Source organism: Colletotrichum scovillei (assembly GCF_011075155.1).
Source record: "Colletotrichum scovillei strain TJNH1 chromosome Unknown Contig00007, whole genome shotgun sequence".
Classification (NCBI taxonomy): domain Eukaryota; kingdom Fungi; phylum Ascomycota; class Sordariomycetes; order Glomerellales; family Glomerellaceae; genus Colletotrichum; species Colletotrichum scovillei.
In genome coordinates, this window is record NW_023336265.1 from 3,167,348 (window position 1) to 3,186,920 (window position 19,573).

General features: G+C 54.1%; 3 protein-coding genes across 3 annotated transcripts; all 3 read right to left on the minus strand.

Moving 5' to 3' along the window:
- Positions 1–715: 715 nt before the first annotated feature.
- On the minus strand, positions 716–2,121 carry HER10_EVM0001818 (uncharacterized protein; the record flags this gene model as incomplete). The annotated part of the gene is made up of 2 exons (XM_035471553.1): positions 716–1,930; positions 2,017–2,121. 2 exons carry the CDS (start codon positions 2,119–2,121, stop codon positions 716–718), a joined length of 1,320 nt encoding a protein of 439 aa, XP_035331235.1.
- Positions 2,122–8,048: 5,927 nt separating this feature from the next.
- On the minus strand, positions 8,049–11,128 carry HER10_EVM0005085 (uncharacterized protein; the record flags this gene model as incomplete). Its single annotated transcript, XM_035474710.1, has 7 exons — positions 8,049–8,146; positions 8,206–8,300; positions 8,367–9,260; positions 9,317–9,568; positions 9,704–9,991; positions 10,044–10,800; positions 11,023–11,128. 7 exons carry the CDS (start codon positions 11,126–11,128, stop codon positions 8,049–8,051), a joined length of 2,490 nt encoding a protein of 829 aa, XP_035331454.1.
- A 2,260-nt stretch (positions 11,129–13,388) lies between these two features.
- On the minus strand, positions 13,389–16,567 carry HER10_EVM0011834 (glycosyl hydrolase family 3; the record flags this gene model as incomplete). The annotated part of the gene is made up of 4 exons (XM_035481252.1): positions 13,389–15,112; positions 15,379–15,941; positions 15,991–16,136; positions 16,481–16,567. 4 exons carry the CDS (start codon positions 16,565–16,567, stop codon positions 13,389–13,391), a joined length of 2,520 nt encoding a protein of 839 aa, XP_035331884.1.
- Between the last annotated feature and the right edge of the window lie 3,006 nt (positions 16,568–19,573).

Genomic DNA, 19,573 nt, shown 5'->3' on the forward strand with positions numbered 1-19,573 from the left:
GTGGATAGGTGCCCTTGGAATCCTATTCTCCTCAAGACTCCAAGGACATGACAATTCCATAATTCCAGAATTTGGCACAAGGGACTGCCAAGAAACAACTCTCATATCCTCATCTCGATAACACTCCCATTAAGGGCCGGATTCATCACCTCAAAGACCGGCTCCCGGCCCCGTCGGCCACCGCTCCTCGCAGCTCCAGCAGGCAAACAGGCCACACGACGCACGGATATCTCGGCTTGGCAAATGAAGTCGGGCAGCGGGTGCTGCCCTTTCGTTCCCAGGATCAGCCGGGCGCCAAAGAAGTCCTGCAGGGTCAGCGAACAATGTCCCGGAATGGCCTACACTCATTCAAAAAGCCAATGACATGTAGTACACGTTGTACAGACAGTTGATCCTTTTCACGGACAATCGAATCGGATCTCCCTAGATCCACCGGATACGGACAAGCGACATGTCGCGGGAGCTTAAAAAATGGACATTTCATCGATGTGGGTGTGGCGGAGCTTCGGAGAATAGACAAACAAACAGGATAGATTTTCATTACAAGTGCTAGTTCGGCACACACGGGATTGACCCAGGGGCATAGTGTGCAAAGATATAAAAGGAGGCCTTTATTCCTTTCCCAACGCCTCTGCGATGCTTTAAATGGACGACTCGTCAAAGAGACCTTGATTCCATGTCTTTTTGACGCGCTTTTCCCACACAACCGAATTCTCTACCGGACAGCAATGTTCTTCATGCGGCCCGTTGTCGGCACCGGCTTCTCCAGTCTCAAGGCCCAGAGCAACATGTCCTCAGCGGGGAGGAAAACCAGCAGGGCACGATTGCAGAGGTACGCAACCAACGCGCAGAAGGTAGCGACGAAGGCGTCCATGAGGTAATGGTTGGCGGTGCCGACGATTGTCAACAGAATCCAACTCGGATAAAAGACACCGAAGCAGAACATGGCCCAGCTCTTCCAGCGTGCGCGGTTCTCCTGGATCTCCTTGAGCTCGACGTCATCAATATCCAGCGACTTGTCCAAGTCGTTGCGCAGCAGGTAGTTCCTCAAGCGACCAAAGAGAAGGTTGAGGATGGCCGAGTCGGCGATGAAAACACAGCCGATGGCGAAGGCGTAGCCAAAGTGCATAGAGGGCATGGCAGCCAGCTTGTTGACGAACTTGCCGCTCATCCAGACACTCTCGGCGTTCTCGAGGTTGACCGTGTCGACGAAGCCGTACTCGGAGGGCATCAGACGGGGCGGCGCGCACGGGTAGAAGATGAAGATGATGAAGGCACACATGTTCAACAAGGTCATTGTGCGACGGACAGTGCAGAAGCGAGCGTGAGTGGGAGCCATGGCGAAGTAGTAGGCAATGAAGCCGACGGTACCAGGGATATGGATCAGGGAGTATCCGCGGTTCAGGATGGTCAGCCAAATGCCACGGAAGTCGTCGATTTGAGCGCCCTCGAGAAACCAGTGAGAAACGCGCCATTCAACCCAGCGCTCGGGACCGGTTCTGGTACCCTCGCCGAAGAACTTGGCCTCGGTCTCGAGAAGAAACAGGCCGTGCTCCTGTGCGACATCCCAGACAGCCTTTCTGCTGCCGTAGTAGCTCTGAGCCAGGGTTGCCGTCATGCGGTAAAAGAAGAAGGAGATGGCCCAGTAGAACATTTCGATGAGGAAGGGGAACTTTTGCAGAATTCTCGAGTGAACATGTCTCGCAAAACGGCTCGAGTTCGGGGTCTTGACGCGATAGCATCCAAAGATGGTACGGTATTTGGGCGGGAAAGGATCGGTCCGGATAGGATCGTAGGACTCGTCGGAGATGCGGGGTGAGTCCCCTCTCTCTTCAAATAGAGGTTCGTATGTCGCGTTTCCGCGGCGGAGGATCGAATAGTTCTTCCTCCGACTGACGTACAAGCCGATGAGCATGATGGATACAATCAGCTGGTGCTGGTGGTTAGCCTTGAGGATTCATATGACGTGAAGCTGCGGCTGCGGTGGTCTGGCAGCGAAATGGCCGTGATCCTTACGATTGGTTCTACCCAGTCCGGAGTTCTCCATGTGTGTACTGCCTTCCAGCCGCCTTCGGGAGTGCCATACGGCAATTTTCCGCTAGGAGGCTTCACGTCGGCCATGATGTCTGAGTTGCGTGGGGTTCCAAGAGTGTTATGGGAGTGTGGATTCCGTTCCTCTTAGAATGTTGTGTGCTCGTCCTGTAGTGGTTTGAACCGGCAAAGGACAGCCCTCGGGAATCAGATCGGGTGGTTCTTGAAGTCGGAAAGTCTAATCGCTCGAAACAACAAGCACATTCAATGCAATCGGGACGTCGTGTGGCTGGTCGTGATGATGTCGTCGTCGTGCGTAGTGAAATGCTCGTTGCCTGTTTCGTGGCTAGACTTGTTGGTGGCCGTGTATCTTCCTTCCGTCGAGAGGATGGTGAATCTCGATGCCGACTTCTGGTGTAACAGCGTCAGACAGCGAGTGGTAGACAGACACTGATCATGCGACCGACTCGTAGAAGAAAGGGGGATAGGAAGGAAAACAAGATGTTGAAGAAAGGGGACAAGAAGCGGCCGACGGGGGGTGCAAGCAGCGACTCACGAGCGGCGTAGTAAGAGGCGGGCTCCGCCGTTCATTTAAACGGATGGACCATTTTTTCGGTAGGAGTTGACGGTAGGCTGGCTGAGCGAAACACACAGCAAAGCCAAGCAAAGCAAGAAAGGGCGGATTTGGCTCGCGGGCAACGCGCAGTTGTCCAGTGAGTAGCAAGAAGGTGGGAACACACGGCAACAGTGGGTGCGATGCCAAGACTTTTGGGTTTCTCATCTTTTGCGCTGCATCCCTGCTGCTTTGCGTTGCGGGTACATCATACAAGTACGTACTCCATACATGCAATTCGTACCTGCCCCATACCTTAGTATAGTACCTTACCTAAGGCACTTCGGTAGCCTGTAGGAGAAGAAGAGCCTGGGCATGTGCAAATCAGGCAATTGTTCATGTCGCTCCTTGCTTCGCTTGGCCCGGGGTGGCTCTTGGCTCTTTCCTGCAGAGGCTCAGACTCGCGTGCAGCTACCTACCTCAATTTGCACCTGCTGCGTGTGCTGCTTGGGTACGTCCACACAATCCGTCCCCTCCAAGATGGAACGGAGTGCTGTTTTGGGAAGGTTATCGTGTGTGGATGAAGGTACGGGGCAGGTGCAAATCTCGGGTTTCTGCTCACCGTTCCTCGGGCCCTTCCCCATCATCATAAACTCTCGCAGCCTCAAACCTGCCTTCCTGACTGACAGGTTCCTTGGATTCCCTCTAGATATGACGGTACCTACCTTACCGTTGCGGCGGGACGCTCAACTCTGTCTGGACCTTCCCTCGCAATCCCTAGAATTGCAGTCGTTCATTTTGGATGATTGGAAGTTTTGAGATCTACAATACCTAAGGTACTACATGGCATGGTAAGTATAGCTGAGGAAAGTGCCATGATTCAGAGCAGGTACGAGATAAGGTACTCTCGTACCTCCTCTTTCCCATTGCGCCTGGTGGCCTGGGGGCCACGCGTCTTGGCGCCTTCCATGACCATCGCTCCATCCTCCACCCCCTGCCCAGTGCCCGCCCACTCCTTCCTTCACGGCGAACTGCGTAGCCCTTGCACAGCACAGCCATCATTCGTCAAGCCTCCTCCCGTCCTCCCGTACAGACAATTGTTGATGACGGAGTGCCCATACGCGGTATACGTACGGGGTAGGTACGTGCCTTACTCTGTACGGTAATTGCATCCTGCCCAGCTTTCCGGCATTCTCATCCTCTTCCGTTCTGCCAGCTCTACAGAGTAACATTTTACTCACCTTACTCACCAGTCACCGCATCATCACTTCGGCACGTCAACGGATGACTGACTTTGTTTGGTCCGATGTTGCTGCTGCTGCCCTCATTCGCAATTACTCACGTACCCAACCTTGGTCCTTGCCAGCTCTCGAATGCCCTCGACCGACCCTAGACCACAGCTCACCATCTCATCCGGACCAAGAACCATCATCACCACCTAGGAACGCACTCAGCAGGACCTTCAGACTCCAGCGTTGCCTCGCTGTCATGTGTCACTGTCGTCGTTGAAAGACGGTCAACAGAGTTCTGGCGACCAGTTGCTGTCCCTCTGCCTCGCTCTAGCCCCAGACGCCAGCCACAACCTTGTTGCCCATCTGCCGTCATCCTCTCCAATCATCAAGCATCCCCGGCACCCATCTCTCGAAAGGATTAGCCACTGTAGGTAGCTAGGCTGAAAAGCTCTGCAGGCACACTCTGGCTTCAGCATGCCTTTCTGTGCGCCACAAGAAACCCATCTCACTTGGTTTCACAAGTAGTCAAGCACATCGCACCAATTTGCGAAACCCTTGTCAGATGAGCGACGCTATCTGTCCTGCTTTTTGTTTTCTTTTTGCTCCGAATCCCGACAGCGGCTACTTTAGCTCCAGCGGAATGAAGAAAGAGCAGGGAAAAAGTGGTCGTCCGTCGGACAACGAGCATCGCCAGCCGAAGAGGAACCGTCAAGCCCCGTAACGCTATTCGCATGCTAGCTGTCTTGGCACGCCCGGTTGTCTAAGGCTCCAAGCCATTGCAGTCTTTGCAAACCAGATGGAATGTTACTTCTGACAGCATCCCGCGCGCCTCGCTTCTCTTGTCGTTCTACGAAATACAGTTCCAACCTCTCAGCACTTACATAATGGCGGTTGGGTTCCGGGTCCTTCGTTGGCTGGGTTGCATTAGAGGCCCAAACCCAGACTGCAGTCAAGTGGACTATGGAGTACCTACATGAGGTACTGCGTCTCCAAAGTCTCATCCTTTCCAACGATCGAGACAAGCAGGGCGATGCGCCGGTCTTGCTGGCTGCAAGGCCGAGGACACCATTGAACGGATCCTGGGCTGGGGACCGACCAACGGCTTGTTTCCTCAGTCTCATCTGTGATCGCCGGCCCTATTCAAGCTTGAGACAAGTTCTCAGCATGCCACCATTGAATTCCTCACTCGAGCCTGAGTCGGCGACCACCACAATCTGGGATCGGCATAGTCAACTGACAAGCTTAAGCAGTGGCGCTGTGAAGCCTAGGCCTAAGCTAAGCTGTTCGCAACCATCCCCACATGGAACCGGTGGTCAGCACCTTGCCAGCAATGAGAATTTGGCCCGTCACCGTCGTATCGCCTTTCCGTCGACTGATCTAACCATTCACAAGCTCATCTATCCGTATAATTATGGGACTAGAGGAATCGCACGCGACTCCTTGCACCTCTCTTCCTGAATTCGCATCAGCTACAAGGGGTCACACACACACACACACATCAACGCTATCATTCAGCACACTCGCGACAGCCCTCTATCATCCCGACAGGGCTCGATCGACCATCCTCTCATATGGCAGGCTAGCCCAGTGCCAATGTGAACGCCTATTGCCATATTTCATCTTAAGTTATACACCTGACAACATTCGGCACGCAAGGTATGGTGGAAGGCCGCCAGTACCTAGTCAAGGTTTCTGAAAGCAGGAGGAATTGTTTTCACCGGCATCCATCCGTCTTGGCGTTGCAAATTGCTGGCGTTCAGACATGACGGCATATAATGAAACCACCTCACTTTTCTGGATCCAGGAAACACACATGCGACGAATTAAACACTGTTGCCGGACTATCAAATTGACATCGAGACCAGATGAAAAAAAAAAAAAAACACGAACCTATTGCGCTGCCGAGGAACTGTGGTGAATATTTGCAAATTCCTTCTAACCAACAAATCAAGGTCTATTCCATTGGATTGGATCTAGATCCCAGCGCTTTGCATGTCAAGCTTCTTGTCACTCTCGCAATGAGATTGAGATGTCAGCAACCACACCAAACCCACTGGCCAATACCCGTGGGCTCCACTCAGAAGGGACAATACGCGGGAGTAAAGAGCAATCCCTGTCTCTTGAGAAGTCGAGAGCATTCAGGGCAGTTCCCTGGCGACTGGTTAAAGCGGCCTCCGCGGACCATCAGTATCATGGCCGCGCATCTGGTCGGCCGGGTCCTGAGCGGCCTATCCGTACGGATGATGAGGGGATCGTGGATGCAAAAAGCTTGACGCATACAAGGCTACGGCTATGCGTACCGACACGCAATTCTTGCTCATTCTTCCCCCCACACTGTAGATGCCGAATCAGCCCTTGACTCGTGGGGGAGGGGTCTTACGCTTCCGCGATTGACTACCTATTCGTAGAGCACGTTCGACGCTACTTTTCAGAGATGCTGGTTTCGTCCAGCGTTCGGCACAGGTAACCGCTCAATCCCCAAGACTGGAACACCGCAACGGGCAACTCAAGCTGCATCCAAGACTGTTTGGGCTTAGCTTGTTGGTTGAGCTCAGACGTAACTCACTCAATCCTCAATCCCCTAATCTTCAATATGAGCTTGGGGCGTGTCTCCGACATGCCGATGGCCCGGCGAACTTCCAGCCCCGTGCCAGCATCCGCGATTGGACCACCGTAGGGGTTGCTCATGGCATATTTTACTTGACATCGATATTTCATTCAGTCTTGCATTTGTTCCTCGGAGCTCACCTTGATTGATAGGCACGTAGGAACTGTGAGCAGCATTGGCACCTGCGGTTGATTAAGGTTATAATCCCATCATCCCATCGCCATTGAACAAGGCCAGGACCCCGAAGACCTCTCTTTCCGGCAGTAGAGTTTGGATCGAGCTGTACGGGTTTCACAGCCCATCCCGCTGTTCAACTCAACTCTTGGCTGTCACAACTTGGTCGCATGCAACGTGCCAACCTTGGTGTTGAAGGCTCTGCAACACAGAAATTCAAAGAGCATTGCCGGCGGTTTACCTGGGTTGTCCTTACCAGATTCTCGACCATTTCGCACCACGAGCCACCACAAGTACGTCACTAGCACCATTCTAGTCTCCCATCAACCCGCGCACTTGATCTGTGAGATGGCAGTCTTCGTTTCGAGTTGTGCCGGCTACCCATCGCCTGTCGCAGCCGTTGTCGAGGCTTGAGTTTGGGTTTGAAGGGTTCACCCTAGCCGCGCGTCCACCGCCGGAAGAATGGAATCTGCCGCCTCACCCAATCTGTCTAAACACCCACGACACCCAGCACTGTGGCGGAGCACGCTTCTCCGACTGATCGGCTGCGTGGCTGCTTCTTGCCCTTGTCTACAACCAGGCTAAGCTACAATTGCGTGCGGGGGTTTGGGTAGGCAGACTGCACCACATTCCTCCGGTCGGATTGGCCCCGCTCTACACCGTCACCGACCTCCTTCGCCGATGGTACAAGTCGGCGCGGGCTTAGGCGTGGGGCCGATATTGAAGAACGAGGCCGACTCTCAGTAACCCACCCACAGCAAGGATGCTAGCCAAATTTTCACAGACAGCATACACAGTAGGGATGACGATGGTGAGATTGGCTTTTCTCTTTGCTTCGCTAGTTGTCCTATCCTACAGCTGAAGCAAAGCAACGTAGTACCCAGTATCGACACATTCGCTAGACAAACCGCGACCAAAGAACTTGAAGACGGCATCTTGACTATCACTCCTGAATCGTAACACGTGCGAAACCCTAGAAAGGAACATGATTAAATACCATATATGCCGGCCTCATCAACACCACCTCTCGCAAGAGGGTTCGTGGGAAGAAGCGAACAAGGTTCCAAAGAAGAAGAGCGCCTGGATCCATGGAGATTGAAGAGAGTTTTCAACCAAAAATAACAACAAAGCCAGCCGCCCCTCGCCATTTGCACCACCCAGCACCCATCCCATCCATCCATCACCCTTTCCAAAGTCCAACTCAAACACAAATCGTGGGGTTACCAACAGTGTGTAGGTTCGTGCCCCTCCTCGTTTTCCCTAAAGAAGCAAATCAAGCGCCGCTTTCATGTCCCAATCAGTCAATACTGCGTCAAGTAGATTTGGTGGGATGGTTGGTTAAATTGAATTTTCCGAGAAAAAGACGATGATAATGATGATGATGTTGCACATCAGGAATAAATTTGTTTTGTATACCGCCCATGCTTTATCTGCTTTGCGCTTTCTTCACTCAAAAATAGAATTGCTGCTGGGGCTGGCCCGGCGGCGGTTGGGCGACGAAATCAAAGTTCATGGTGTCGACGCCGCTGTTCCAGGGGTCGGGCGATTCTAGGGAACGGTCAGTCTGGTAACTCTCAATCGGCGACAGATTCGTGAACACTACTTACCCCACCAGATTGATTCGTAGAGATCCATTGGGGACATGTATGTTGACGGGTCTAGGTTGGCAATGTTATCCATGCTGACGGGTGGATATCCCATGCTGTGACTTGTTAGCAACATCCGAGAAAAGAGAGGACCGGAAAAGGGAGATTCAGAGATAACGTACTTTGGTGTGTACTCCGTCATTGCTGTACCATTCTGCATCTCGGCCATGGCGAGAGCCGCGTCCTGGTGGGGGTCCATGCCAAACGGCTTCCCGTCATTGTTCCCGTTGACGTTATTACCCATCGGGCCCATGAGCATCGGCGGCAGCGGCGTCCTCGCCCCGCTTCCAGTGCCGCTGGAGTCAGTCCCCTTCATCTGCGATGTGCCCATGATGGTGCCATGTTCGTAAATGTTACGCAGTGCCGTCAGCGCTCTCCATAATGGTCCAGACAGCTCGATGTCCTTGTCCGTCTTGGGGATGTGAGCCGTGGGCGAGGTAGCCTCCTTCGCGGCCGTCGCGGACAGCGCGGCGATGAGGTCGCCCTGCAGCTGACGGACCTCGGGACTATTCTTCGTCTCACCCAGGATGCCGAGGAGCAGTGCGGACGAGAGACCGTGATACGTAAACGCCCAGCTGCGCGTGGGAATGACGGAGAGCTGGTGCATGGCGAGGAACATGCGGACTGTCTCGGCGAGGTTATGCTGGCACTTGTCCGAGAGATGACGCTTCTGCTCGGGGGTGAGCTTGGTGCAATCGCGGCGGAGGGCGGGGCGGCAGCAGACGGAGATGACGAATGAAGTGTGCAGGCGGACGGCGTAGTGCTGCAGGCGGTCGATGGCGCGTTTGCACTGTTCCTTGATGCGAATGTTGGGGGCGACGTTGTTGCGGAGGTTTTCAACAGCCTCGCAGTTTTCAACCATTTGCTCGTAGCTTACTGTCGTTGCCACGTCTGGGTTCAAACGCCGCGAGATGATTTCGCAGAGGTGATACATTGTGTCCAAGTAGCCGTATTCGCCGGCAATGGTGGTTGCTACTGTCGGAATCGGGCAGCAGGGGATGTTTGTCATGGGAGGACTATATTCATTAGAGTGTGTCTGATTATACGACCCTCGCAGAGTTGCTGTTCTTACCGATCAAAGGATAGTGATGTGAGGGTATCGTGCCACACGCACGTCCACCACAGCTTCCGGCGGATCATCTCCTTGGACTGTCCGTCATTCCGGGCACTGTCCCGTCCGTCAGAGGGATTCGGCCGGTGCAGGCCGAGAGACTGGGCCAGTCTGCAGGTCAGACCGAGCAGGGCCCACGAGGCTTCGGCCTTCATGTCGTTGAGGAGGACGAAGCTGGTGAGCAAGAGAGCTTGGATGGAATCGAATGTGGGTCTTGAAGCCGGTGTGGGGTCTCGGGTCAGTGGATGTTTTTTGTTTACATTTCACGGTCATTGTCCGAATAGCCGGATGGGGCCCATTCTCTATGAGATAAGGGGGTGAAAAGGGAGGAAAAGGAGGATGACTAACCGTAGTAAAAAGTTGCCGAGCCGCAAGAAATGGAACGATATTTGTATGTACTTTTGGGAGTCCCGCGTGCGGATATGATACGGCGAGTCGTGGTATTGCGACCCGACGGCCAGCAATGCAAAAAGAATGGCGAGCCATGAAGCGGATACGGGTTTCGGCGTGCGTGCGGCGTTGCTCGCGTTGCGGGCGCGGTCTTCGAGGTAGACCATGAGCTTAGACTCGAGGTCATCAATATCGACGACGAAGCCCCAGAATTGTTGGGGAGTCTCTTTGTATGTGCGGAACAGCCTTCATTTTGTTAGTCCTCCTACTGTCCCTCGTGAAGTGAAGAGACACCTACTTCATGACTTCCCGATCCGAGGGCAGCTCCGCCGAAATCTCCCTCGTCAGACTATCGAGATGTTTTGATGACATGAGCGGGAAGGGCGCAGAGGTATCGAGTCCGAGAATGGACCTCATGTCCTGCCGTATATCGACGCCCTCTTGCAGATCGTTGGCGCCGGACTGCTCCCTCAACAGGGAGGGGATACTATTTTGGCCGAGATACCGCGTGACGGCCTCGGGGGCCTCGGTTTCGTCCACCACGCCTGCAGCTACTGGTCCCCGGGGGAGCTTATCAGTATACAACCCGTTGTTGTTTCCCATGAACGACGACGACGATGCTGCAGAAGCAAAAGGTCTCAAACCAGAATGGATATGCTGGTCTTGCGGCAGTGAAGACGACAATGATGACTTACCGATGGCCGCGCGTGGCCAGGTCGCGCTGCCGGGTTCCTGCTTTAAGGGAGGTTGGCCCGCGGCGATGTCTGCGGCAGGATCTTCAGGCGAGTGCGGTCTTTTGCGATTGAGCACTGATGAAGCCGTGCCGTTGCCTGCTGTAGTCGGCGCCGTTGTGGAGGTGGCACCATTACCGCCGGCATTGCTATTGCCGCCCTCTGTTGTGACGGAGCCGGCGGCCTTGTGGTTTGTACCGTGAGAGGCTGTGCGATTTGGCTTGTAGGAGCATAGTTGTGGGTGTTCTCGCTTAACGCAGTTTTCGCATGGTTGTTTGTTGTCGCACTTTACCTTGCGTTGGCGACATGGCCAGCAAGCGGTGCCTTTGGAGGAGTCAGTACGAGTCAACAGATGATGAGATGAGTGATTTATGATATGGGGGTGAGATGAAGATGAGAGGATGTGAAGATCAAGTCATCTAATCTCTGTTGCCTAAAGAATATGGGATGAAATGAGATGAGGGTTGTTGAGCAGACGGCATATGTTTGTCCGTTCACAGGTGGCAAGGAGAATAAGTCTCTCATGAATGGATCAGTCTCACTCACCATATCTGACCTTGCGGTGAGAGTGGATGATGCGGTTGGCCTCCTCGGGGGTGAGATCATCGATGGAGGCCTGGTCCGGGGTTGGGGTGGTTTGCGACTCGGTCATGATGGCGACGGGCTTTGCATCAGACCCGGGTGTCGTCGGCGGCGTGGGCGGCGGAAGTGAAGATGGTGGTGGAGGACGTCACGGATACGGTGGCAGCTACAGATGCAGCTCGTTGTTTACCGCTTTGAGAGTCTGACAGACCGTGGTGACGATATCTGCTTTCTCCGGACCTCTGTATGGGACAGGCACAGAAAGGCGGGAACTCCCCCTTTCGAAGCCCGTCCGCCGGGTTGGAAAGATTTACAGTTCACGGAAGTGACGGGGGGCCAGCCGGGCGGCCGATCGGAGGCGATGAGCGCGTGCGGCGTGGAGAGTTGCGTGCAGGCGGCGGGCTCTTCACTCGGGAGTTGCAATTTCCTGGGGCAAGGCGAAAACGTCGTTCGGCGTACGGTCCTGGCGTGTGTGGTCGGGTGTCTCTGTGTCTCTGATTCGGGATGCCGGTGTTGGTGGCCGGAGGCGGGTAATGGATGTGGGAAAGACAATTCGGGATTTGAGAGGTCCCAGTTGCGGCGGCTAGATGTACCTCCTTAGGTAAGGCAAGGCAAGGCAATGATGCGTGCTTCTGGATTGGTCTTCTTCTCCCTTCCTTTTTTTCTCTGCCACCCGGTTGCGCGTTACCGGCCGTTGAGAAGAGGAAACGAGAAACGAGAAAATGGAGCTTGTGCTGTTTGCGGTTCAGAGCCTGGCCAGGCTGGCTGGTGTGTGGTTCCAATGGTTCCAATGCGGCTCCGTTGTTGGCGAAAGAGGAGTCCCTTCTTTTTTTTGCCCTTGAAGAGGGGGGGCGTTTGGAGGTTGGGGATTGGAGGAGACGAGGAGCAGATGAGGGGACCAGCAAAAGAAGCTACAGCCTAGGTGAAGACTGAATGCCGAGATCCCGAAGCGACGGCGAGATGGGCGTTTGCGAATCGCAGATGGGTTCGCAGCACTGAACAGTAGCAGCAGAGACGATGACAGCTGCAAGGTAACGCAGTGCGCGCCATGCAATCGGGCGAGACACGACGCACCGGGAATGAAGGATTTCTCCAGGAGTGTTGAGTATCCAAAAGACGGAAAAGGAAAGAAGAGAAGGGAGAGAGAGAAGATGTCAATGGAACACACTGGATACAGGACCGGACAGGACAAGGAGGCGCAACGAAAGAGACGGGAAGCAGCGGGGTCAGTCAAGCTGAGAGGCGTTGGTCCAATGTCTGTGTTTCTTCAACTCCTTCCTCCAGTTGGCTGCCGCGCTGCCCCTTCCCCTCCGGCTGCGTGGGACCCTTGGAATTTCCATCCATTGCTTAGCTAAGTCTACTTGATGAGTAAGACTGGACCAAAAAATAGAAGGAATTCCGCAGTGGAAACGCTACGGGTGGCCCTGCCTTCCAGCCTTTCTGACTGCTCACTGATCGCTCTGAGGCCAGGGCAGCTTCGGATCACCCACGCTAAAGCCAGACCAGGTATAACTCAGCTTCACTCTTGCTCAACTGCCAAGGCCCACTCGTGACTTACCCCACTTTTGAGTCCTCGACACCTTCCAGACTCTCGTTTCTGCCTTCCTTCCTTCGCTGTCACTCCATCACCAGACCAACTACCGGTACCCTTTGCTTACATAAAAGAGCGCGGCGCAGCTCGATTTGATCGGTGATAAACACCGCAGCACGGGCACGGTGTACCTACCTTATGCTTCCACCTCAGAGTCTCCCGACGGGAGTCTGTCGTCACCTGGGCGGGGCTACAGGTGACCATCGGTGAACGTGAACGCTTTTCGGTGTGAGTCAAGTTAAGCATTTCGCTGTAGATCTAGATTCAGACCGACACCCTTTCTTCGCCCCCTGAAGCCCTAGATCGACAACATCGTAAAGCCCCTACGAGCAGATTGATATCAACCATTGACAGTCGAAATTGTCAAAATGTCTCTGCCCTCACGTCATGTTGTTATCTGACCTGCAAGGGCATATCGTCTTCCGTGAGCCGAATTGTGGTCCATGTTGCGTCACTACATGCTGCTGCTTGAGTCAGTCACATCTTCATCCCTGATTGAGTTCCGTGATCCGAATGGATACAATAGCCATAAACAACGTGATTGCGAAAGAGGTTTTCTAATCGTGGCCTGCTGAACAATAGGACCAGCTAGTTGGTTGGCTCAGAGGAAAACACTATCTCTCAGCAAGCACGGGAAAATCTTCAGCCCATGAGACTAGACATGATTGATTAAAAACTACTTGGGTACTATTAAAGTCGCCGCATCCGCACTACAAATCGACTGCAAACGTTATGCTATCTACAGCGATGCACTCAGGGGCAGGTCTCTTGATGAGCTTCCAACCCACACCTTCTTCGGGTACTCGCTGATGACCCAGTTTTGGCTCGCTGTGTCCCAGTTGCTGAGGTCACGTCTGGTAATCTCCGCCTTGAACGTCGCCGACGCGCCCACCTCAATAGGGATGCGCTCAAACCCACGGAGCACCTTGACGGGATCCTCTGGCCCGCCGAGCGAGACGTAGAGCTGAGCAACCTCGTCACCAGCAACCTTGCCCGTGTTGGTCACCGTAGCAGTCACCGTGTAGAGGACATCCCAAAGCTGCGGGTTGCCGCCAGGGGCTCCGGATGCGGGGTGCTTGGGCTGAGGAGTGCTCGCAACAGCGTTGGGAGGAAGGAATTCCTCGGCAGTCTTGCCGTAGGTTGGGTCGTTGGCAGACTCTTTAACATCCGACGTGTTCAGGTAGGGGTAGATGAAGTTGTAGATATACCGGAACTCATTGCTGGGGAAGACGTACTCGGCCGGGTCAGTGCTGTAGTTGCCGAATGTGGGTGCTGCCGCCGTCTCCCCAGTCGTCGGGGAATACGCGCCGGCATTGCCCTTGGTCACGGCCAAGTTGGAGTACTCAAAGGTGGTGTATGAGAGACCAAATCCGAAGGGGTAGATGGGTGCAACGTCGGAGCTGTTGGATCCAGCAGTAGCACGGTCAAAGTGGCGGTAGTCAATGAAGACGCCCTCAGTGAAGTCGTCTTGGGGCGCTGCCTCGCCATTGTTGGGCTCGTACAAAACATCGGCACCGTAGCTCTCGCGGTTGGGGCCCCATGTGAAAGGAGACTTGCCTCCCGGGTTAACGTTTCCGTAGAGGACGTCAGCAATGGAGTTACCGGACTCTTGCCCCGGAAGGCCGGCCCAAACAATAGCGGTGATGTTGGGGTTGTTGACCATGTCAGTCAACAGAACTGGGCCGATGGAGTGAATCACAACAATGGTGTTGTTGTTGATCGCCGACACATTCTTGACAAGCTCATCTCCGGCGTTCCAAAGCGTCAGGTTCTGGCGGTCGCCCTCGTTACCTCCTACGTTGATGAAACCTTCACCACCGTTGGCATTGACAAACACGATTGCCGTGGCATCTGCCTGGGAAACCAAAGCCGTGGTAGCCGCAGTGTCGTAATTGCTCAAAATGCTTTCGTAACGAGTACCATCGGCAACAGCACGGGCAGACAATCCCTGGTCAGGGGTGACCAAGTAAGGGTACTCTGCCGTTCCTGATCCCCATGCAGCACCCAGAGTGCCGTCATTGCAGCCTCGGTTGTCGCATCCGTTGGGCCCTTTGAGGTTGGGTCCAGCATCCTCTCCAATGACTGCCAAGAACTTGGGCTTGTTGAGCGGCAAGGCGCCATTGTTCTTCAACAAAACAGTGGCCTTGGCGGCAATCTCACGAATCAGGTTGGCGTGGTCTCTGCCCTTACGAACATCAACGTGCTGGTTGATGACCTGGGTGTTTTCCTTGGCGTAGTATTGAACAGGTCCGACAGTGTCCTTTGTCCATGAGGAGAAGGTGAGTTCCGGAACTGACTCCACCTCAAAGCCGACCTTGAAAAAGGCAGCCATGATACGCAGAGCCATGTCGTCGAGGCGATACTCGGGAACGGTGCCGTTGAGGACAGCAACGGTCAAGTTGGTTCCCCAGAATGTAGTTCCGGTATTGAAGAGAACGTCACCCGGCATGGCCATGTCGAGGCCTGCAACAGCGGTAGCAGCACCGGCCTATTCCAGAGTCAGCTTGGCAATTCTACACGAGCTGGGAGAGAGAGGCGAATAAAGTCAAATCTTTCTTCAACTATCGAGGGGATACGCACGTGTTGAGCTTGCCTGGAGTCATGTTAGCCATTGTCCCTCTACATATCCAGAGCAATACCGGAAACCACTCACCAATCAGACATGATGAATCCTTGAAAGCCGAGCTCTTCCTTGAGAAGTCCGTTGAGAAGCTTCGAGTTCTGGCAACCGTACGAGTTGTTGACTTGGTTGTACGAGCACATGATGGAACCAACGCCGGCGCGGATGGCATCGGCAAATGGCCACATGTAGAGCTCGTGCATAGTCTTATCATCAATATTGGACGAGATGGACTCGGTAATGTTGTATCCGTAGCCAATAGCTTCCGGAGCTTGTCTGAAGTGTTCCTGCTCGTTGCCAACGAAATGCTTGGCGCAAGCAATTGCGTGCTGCTGGATACCCTTAACCGACTCGGCCATGGCGATACCTGTGAGGTAAGGGTCCACGGAGAAGCCCTCCCAGTTGCGGCCTCCAGTCGGTGCACGACCAATGGGTCCGGCAACGGGGGCGAGGACAACGTCAATACCCTTGGAGCGGTGTTCGAAACCGATGGCCTCGGCTCTGCGGTAGATCAAGCTTCGGTCCCAGGTCGCGGCGACAGTCTGGCCAGAGGGGAAAACGGAGTTATAGTCGGTGAAACGAATGCCAACGGGGCCATCTTGCATGCAAAGACCACGAAGGCCGAGGCGGGGAACAGAACCGACGTTTCCAACACAAACGTCTCCTTGCCATCTGTAGTCGTGTTAGCCATTTTCGGTTGAAAAGAAGACGGGACACGTACCCGACTCCAGTGGTCAAGTTGACCTTCTCGAGAAGAGTCAATTGGGAGACAAAGTCCTTGGCTTTGGCATAGGCATCAGCCCAGCCGTCGGCACTGGGGTCCATCCATGGTGATGGGTAGACTGGAGGCGAGTGTGCGAGATCGCGCTGTGGACATTGTAAGTCTCGTGGGCATTCTAAGAGCTGTGATAGACCGAGAGCGGAACTAAGAGAGCGAAGGAAACGCATGATTGCGATTACAAGATGGCCAATGGGGCGCACAGCTGTTTAGAATGATGATACGGAAGACCACGAATTGCAGGTTGGATAGCGAGATCAAGAAGACAAGCCTCATAAGCAGCAAGACGCCTTCCATCAAGCTAGATTCCACGAAGACATGGCTCCTGCATACCGATCCTTCTTTTCCAGGACAAATTCATGCTCCGGTCAAGCTGAAAGGTGGTTTCACAAAAATACGAGATCGATGATGAACCGCAGCGGCAGCAGCTTACCTTGTGTAGCTTTCCTTCAGGCGCCACAGCAGCAGCGACCTGATCAGCCGCCGCCAGAAGGGCGACGACGAGAATTTTTGTTCTCATTGTGAATCCCTGCCTTTGCTGGGCGTGTTGTGTATCGGGGGAGGACAGAGGCGACGGTGTAAGGAGGTCCTAGTCGAAGTGAATCGGTGACCCGGCGTTCAATGGCACTGGACACAAGGTGTGAGCACTCGAGTAGCCACTGGTAGTACGGCTCGTTGTAGTGTCGGTGAATGTGAAGCTCTAGTCTCGTGGAAGGAGAGCACAGAACCTTGACCGAGAGGTTGGATGAAGGCGGGCGCGGCTGCTACTTTAATGTCGACAGAGGAGCTGGGATGATCGTCCAGGGTAGCTCCTCCAGGAAACAAGCTCGAACTCTTTCTCTCGGCCTCTAGGGTAGTATCCGTAGGCAGAGAAGGTGCCGGGGGCAAGGTGCTGGGCCCGCAGAGACGGCGGTGTTGATCTGGGCTGGACCTGATGATGCAACAAGGTTTCCCTGCTTACAAGCTGTGGTGAAATGGGACCAACTTGTGGGCATATGCAGCACGCTGGACGGATGCTACCCCACCACACCACAGATGAATTCTGGGGAGGGTCGTGAAGTATCCCACCGCCTCTGACTAACACGCGTGTACTTTAGGTTGTCTTGGAAATGGTGCCGTACACTGCGGGGAGGGCAAGACTCGGTTGGATGCGGAGAAGACGACGATGTATGGCGAAGACAAAGACGAGGACAACGCCAGCGTGCAGGAGGAAGGTCATATGAGTTGGAGATGGAGGGCGGCCTGTAGCTCAGACTGGGTCGAGTTGCGCTCGAGGCAGGCTCTAATTCGACTTTGAAAGGGGCGCTCAAGGAGTCAGGGGCTCGAGGGGAGCTTGCGTTCGAGACATTGGAGAGAGGGAGCCAAAGTCCGGGGCAAACGCCGTCCCGAAACTGGGGAGAGGCGAGCGGCGTGAATGGCACCTATCCGCAGAGGTGTATGTAATGGTTGGGTTCGCTGAGCCACTAGGAGCAGGGTGCAGTAATAGTATCCGTACGTCATGTCGAAAAAGGGCCGATCAGCAAGTGCGATGACGGACAGGGCGAGACCAGGAATGGCCGGACAGGAGAGATGACGGGACTCGGGCCCTCGGGTGAGATAAGTAGAGACTGGAGAGTCATTGGGTCTCGGGAAGAGGCACCGAGTGTCTCTAGAAGCTGGGTATGGCGTATCTGATGTGAGTAATTCGATGTTGTCGGAAAATGGACGAACGAGATCTTTGACGCTTGGTGAATTCGAGCTTGCCCTCGCCAATGTTGTGTTTTGACACTAGAATGTTGGCAGAGAATGCAAAGACGGGAGGAGAGAAAGTCCAAGCTAACGGACCGGGGAATAAGAGACTGGCTCTGGGGTACGTATCGATGTGGTTCAGTAAACAAATCGGAACGGGTGGGGAAGCGGGGCCCCTCCTCTTTGCCCCAGAGCGAGAGGGAAACAACGCTCCACGGAGTGAGTCGTGACTGCCTCCCACGAAGTACAAAGCCTCAATCATTTGGAGATTGGAAAGAAGCGATGGGAGGAAATTGCCTTGGACGGCAGAAACGGCAGGAATCGGTCAACGACCGGGAGGAAACATGTCGATACGCGGGGCATGCCATCGTGGCTGCATGTATTCCGGCAGTACTCCCTACCATTCGCATGCTCCTTCCAACGCTAACGAGTTCCTGGTCTAGAGGCGGTTCCCGGTCGTGGTGGCGTTGCGCCAACCCACGCCTTCCCGCCGTTGGCAATTTAGAGAGGCGTCCTATTTCTTTCGTCTGCTTTCAGAAAGAGACGTTTCTTTCCATTCATGACGGCTTCGATGGAACTTGGACGCCACCAATTGGTCGACGTTTTGCCAAACTGGTTCCCACCGTCTGCAGCAGCGTTACATCCGTGGTTGACCCGGGCGAATTTCTCCAAGCCTCAAGGTTCTCTCTTTCTCCCGTTTCTCTCTCCTTTTCCCGGTTGGTACATACTGCATACTTGATGGAAATGGTATGCGCATGATGAGCAGGATTTTGAGTGCCTTGGGCTGCAGATCGGAATAAACACTCTCCACACCACGCTCGGCATTTTATTCGCTTGGCACGCGTCTTTGTCATTCCGTCTGAGCTATTGACAGAGAGTGCAATAAACAAATTTTTACGCAGTAAATAAGGAAAATGCAACGTCCCGGGATGGAGGCTCCAAGACATAAACTCAAAAACATGCCGGTGCCTGAATCATTGGCACTTTTTAGAGGTAGAGGGACGGAGGCGCAGACGCACTTTTGCAAGTACCTACAGGCTACTTTGTACGGAGCATCCGTCTCATCTACGGATGTTAAACCGGATGCTAAACCTATGCTTAAACTTGTACTTTTCCCGTCATCCCAATTCTCTCGCCGTTGCATGAAAACCATAATCTCCCTTCCTCGCACTGATCATTGATGATGAGAAATTCAGCTCGTCCAACGTCCAACACGGCGACTTACATGACGCCACGCCAAACCAACCAACCTCTACAGTCTACACCGCACACCGCAGTGAGGTACTTTGCATGCTGGGCATCGGCGACAACGCATCCCCCGCCTCTCGGCTCTTCCTCACCCACACACACTTTTCTTCTCCATCTTCAGTCTCCAGTTTGCCTCCCCCCTCATCTCCCCCGCATTTCGAACCCAGCCAATCCACTCGGCCCTCTGCTACCCCTCACCACCCAAATACTGTCCCCATCTCCAGACTCCATCATCCATCGTCCCCGCGGAATACCGGGTACTTTCATACCCATCATGAATCAAGCTTGAATGTACGGAGTACTCGCTACTGTGCGCATCGAATGTTCACAGTGAAAGAGGCCATGTGCCAAGGAGCGGGGTCTCCGAGTCCTTTCGGCCCGTTTACTATGTACTTTATTGGAGAAGCTTCATCGCTGTAGCGGCCAACTTCGGCTCTCGCGATGGAAGCTCACGAACAGAAGGAAGAAAAGTTCGCGTGGATTGCATGCCCTGCCCTTACGGTCAATCACCATCAGAGTCGGAGTTCCGATCTGACGTACTCGTGCAGCT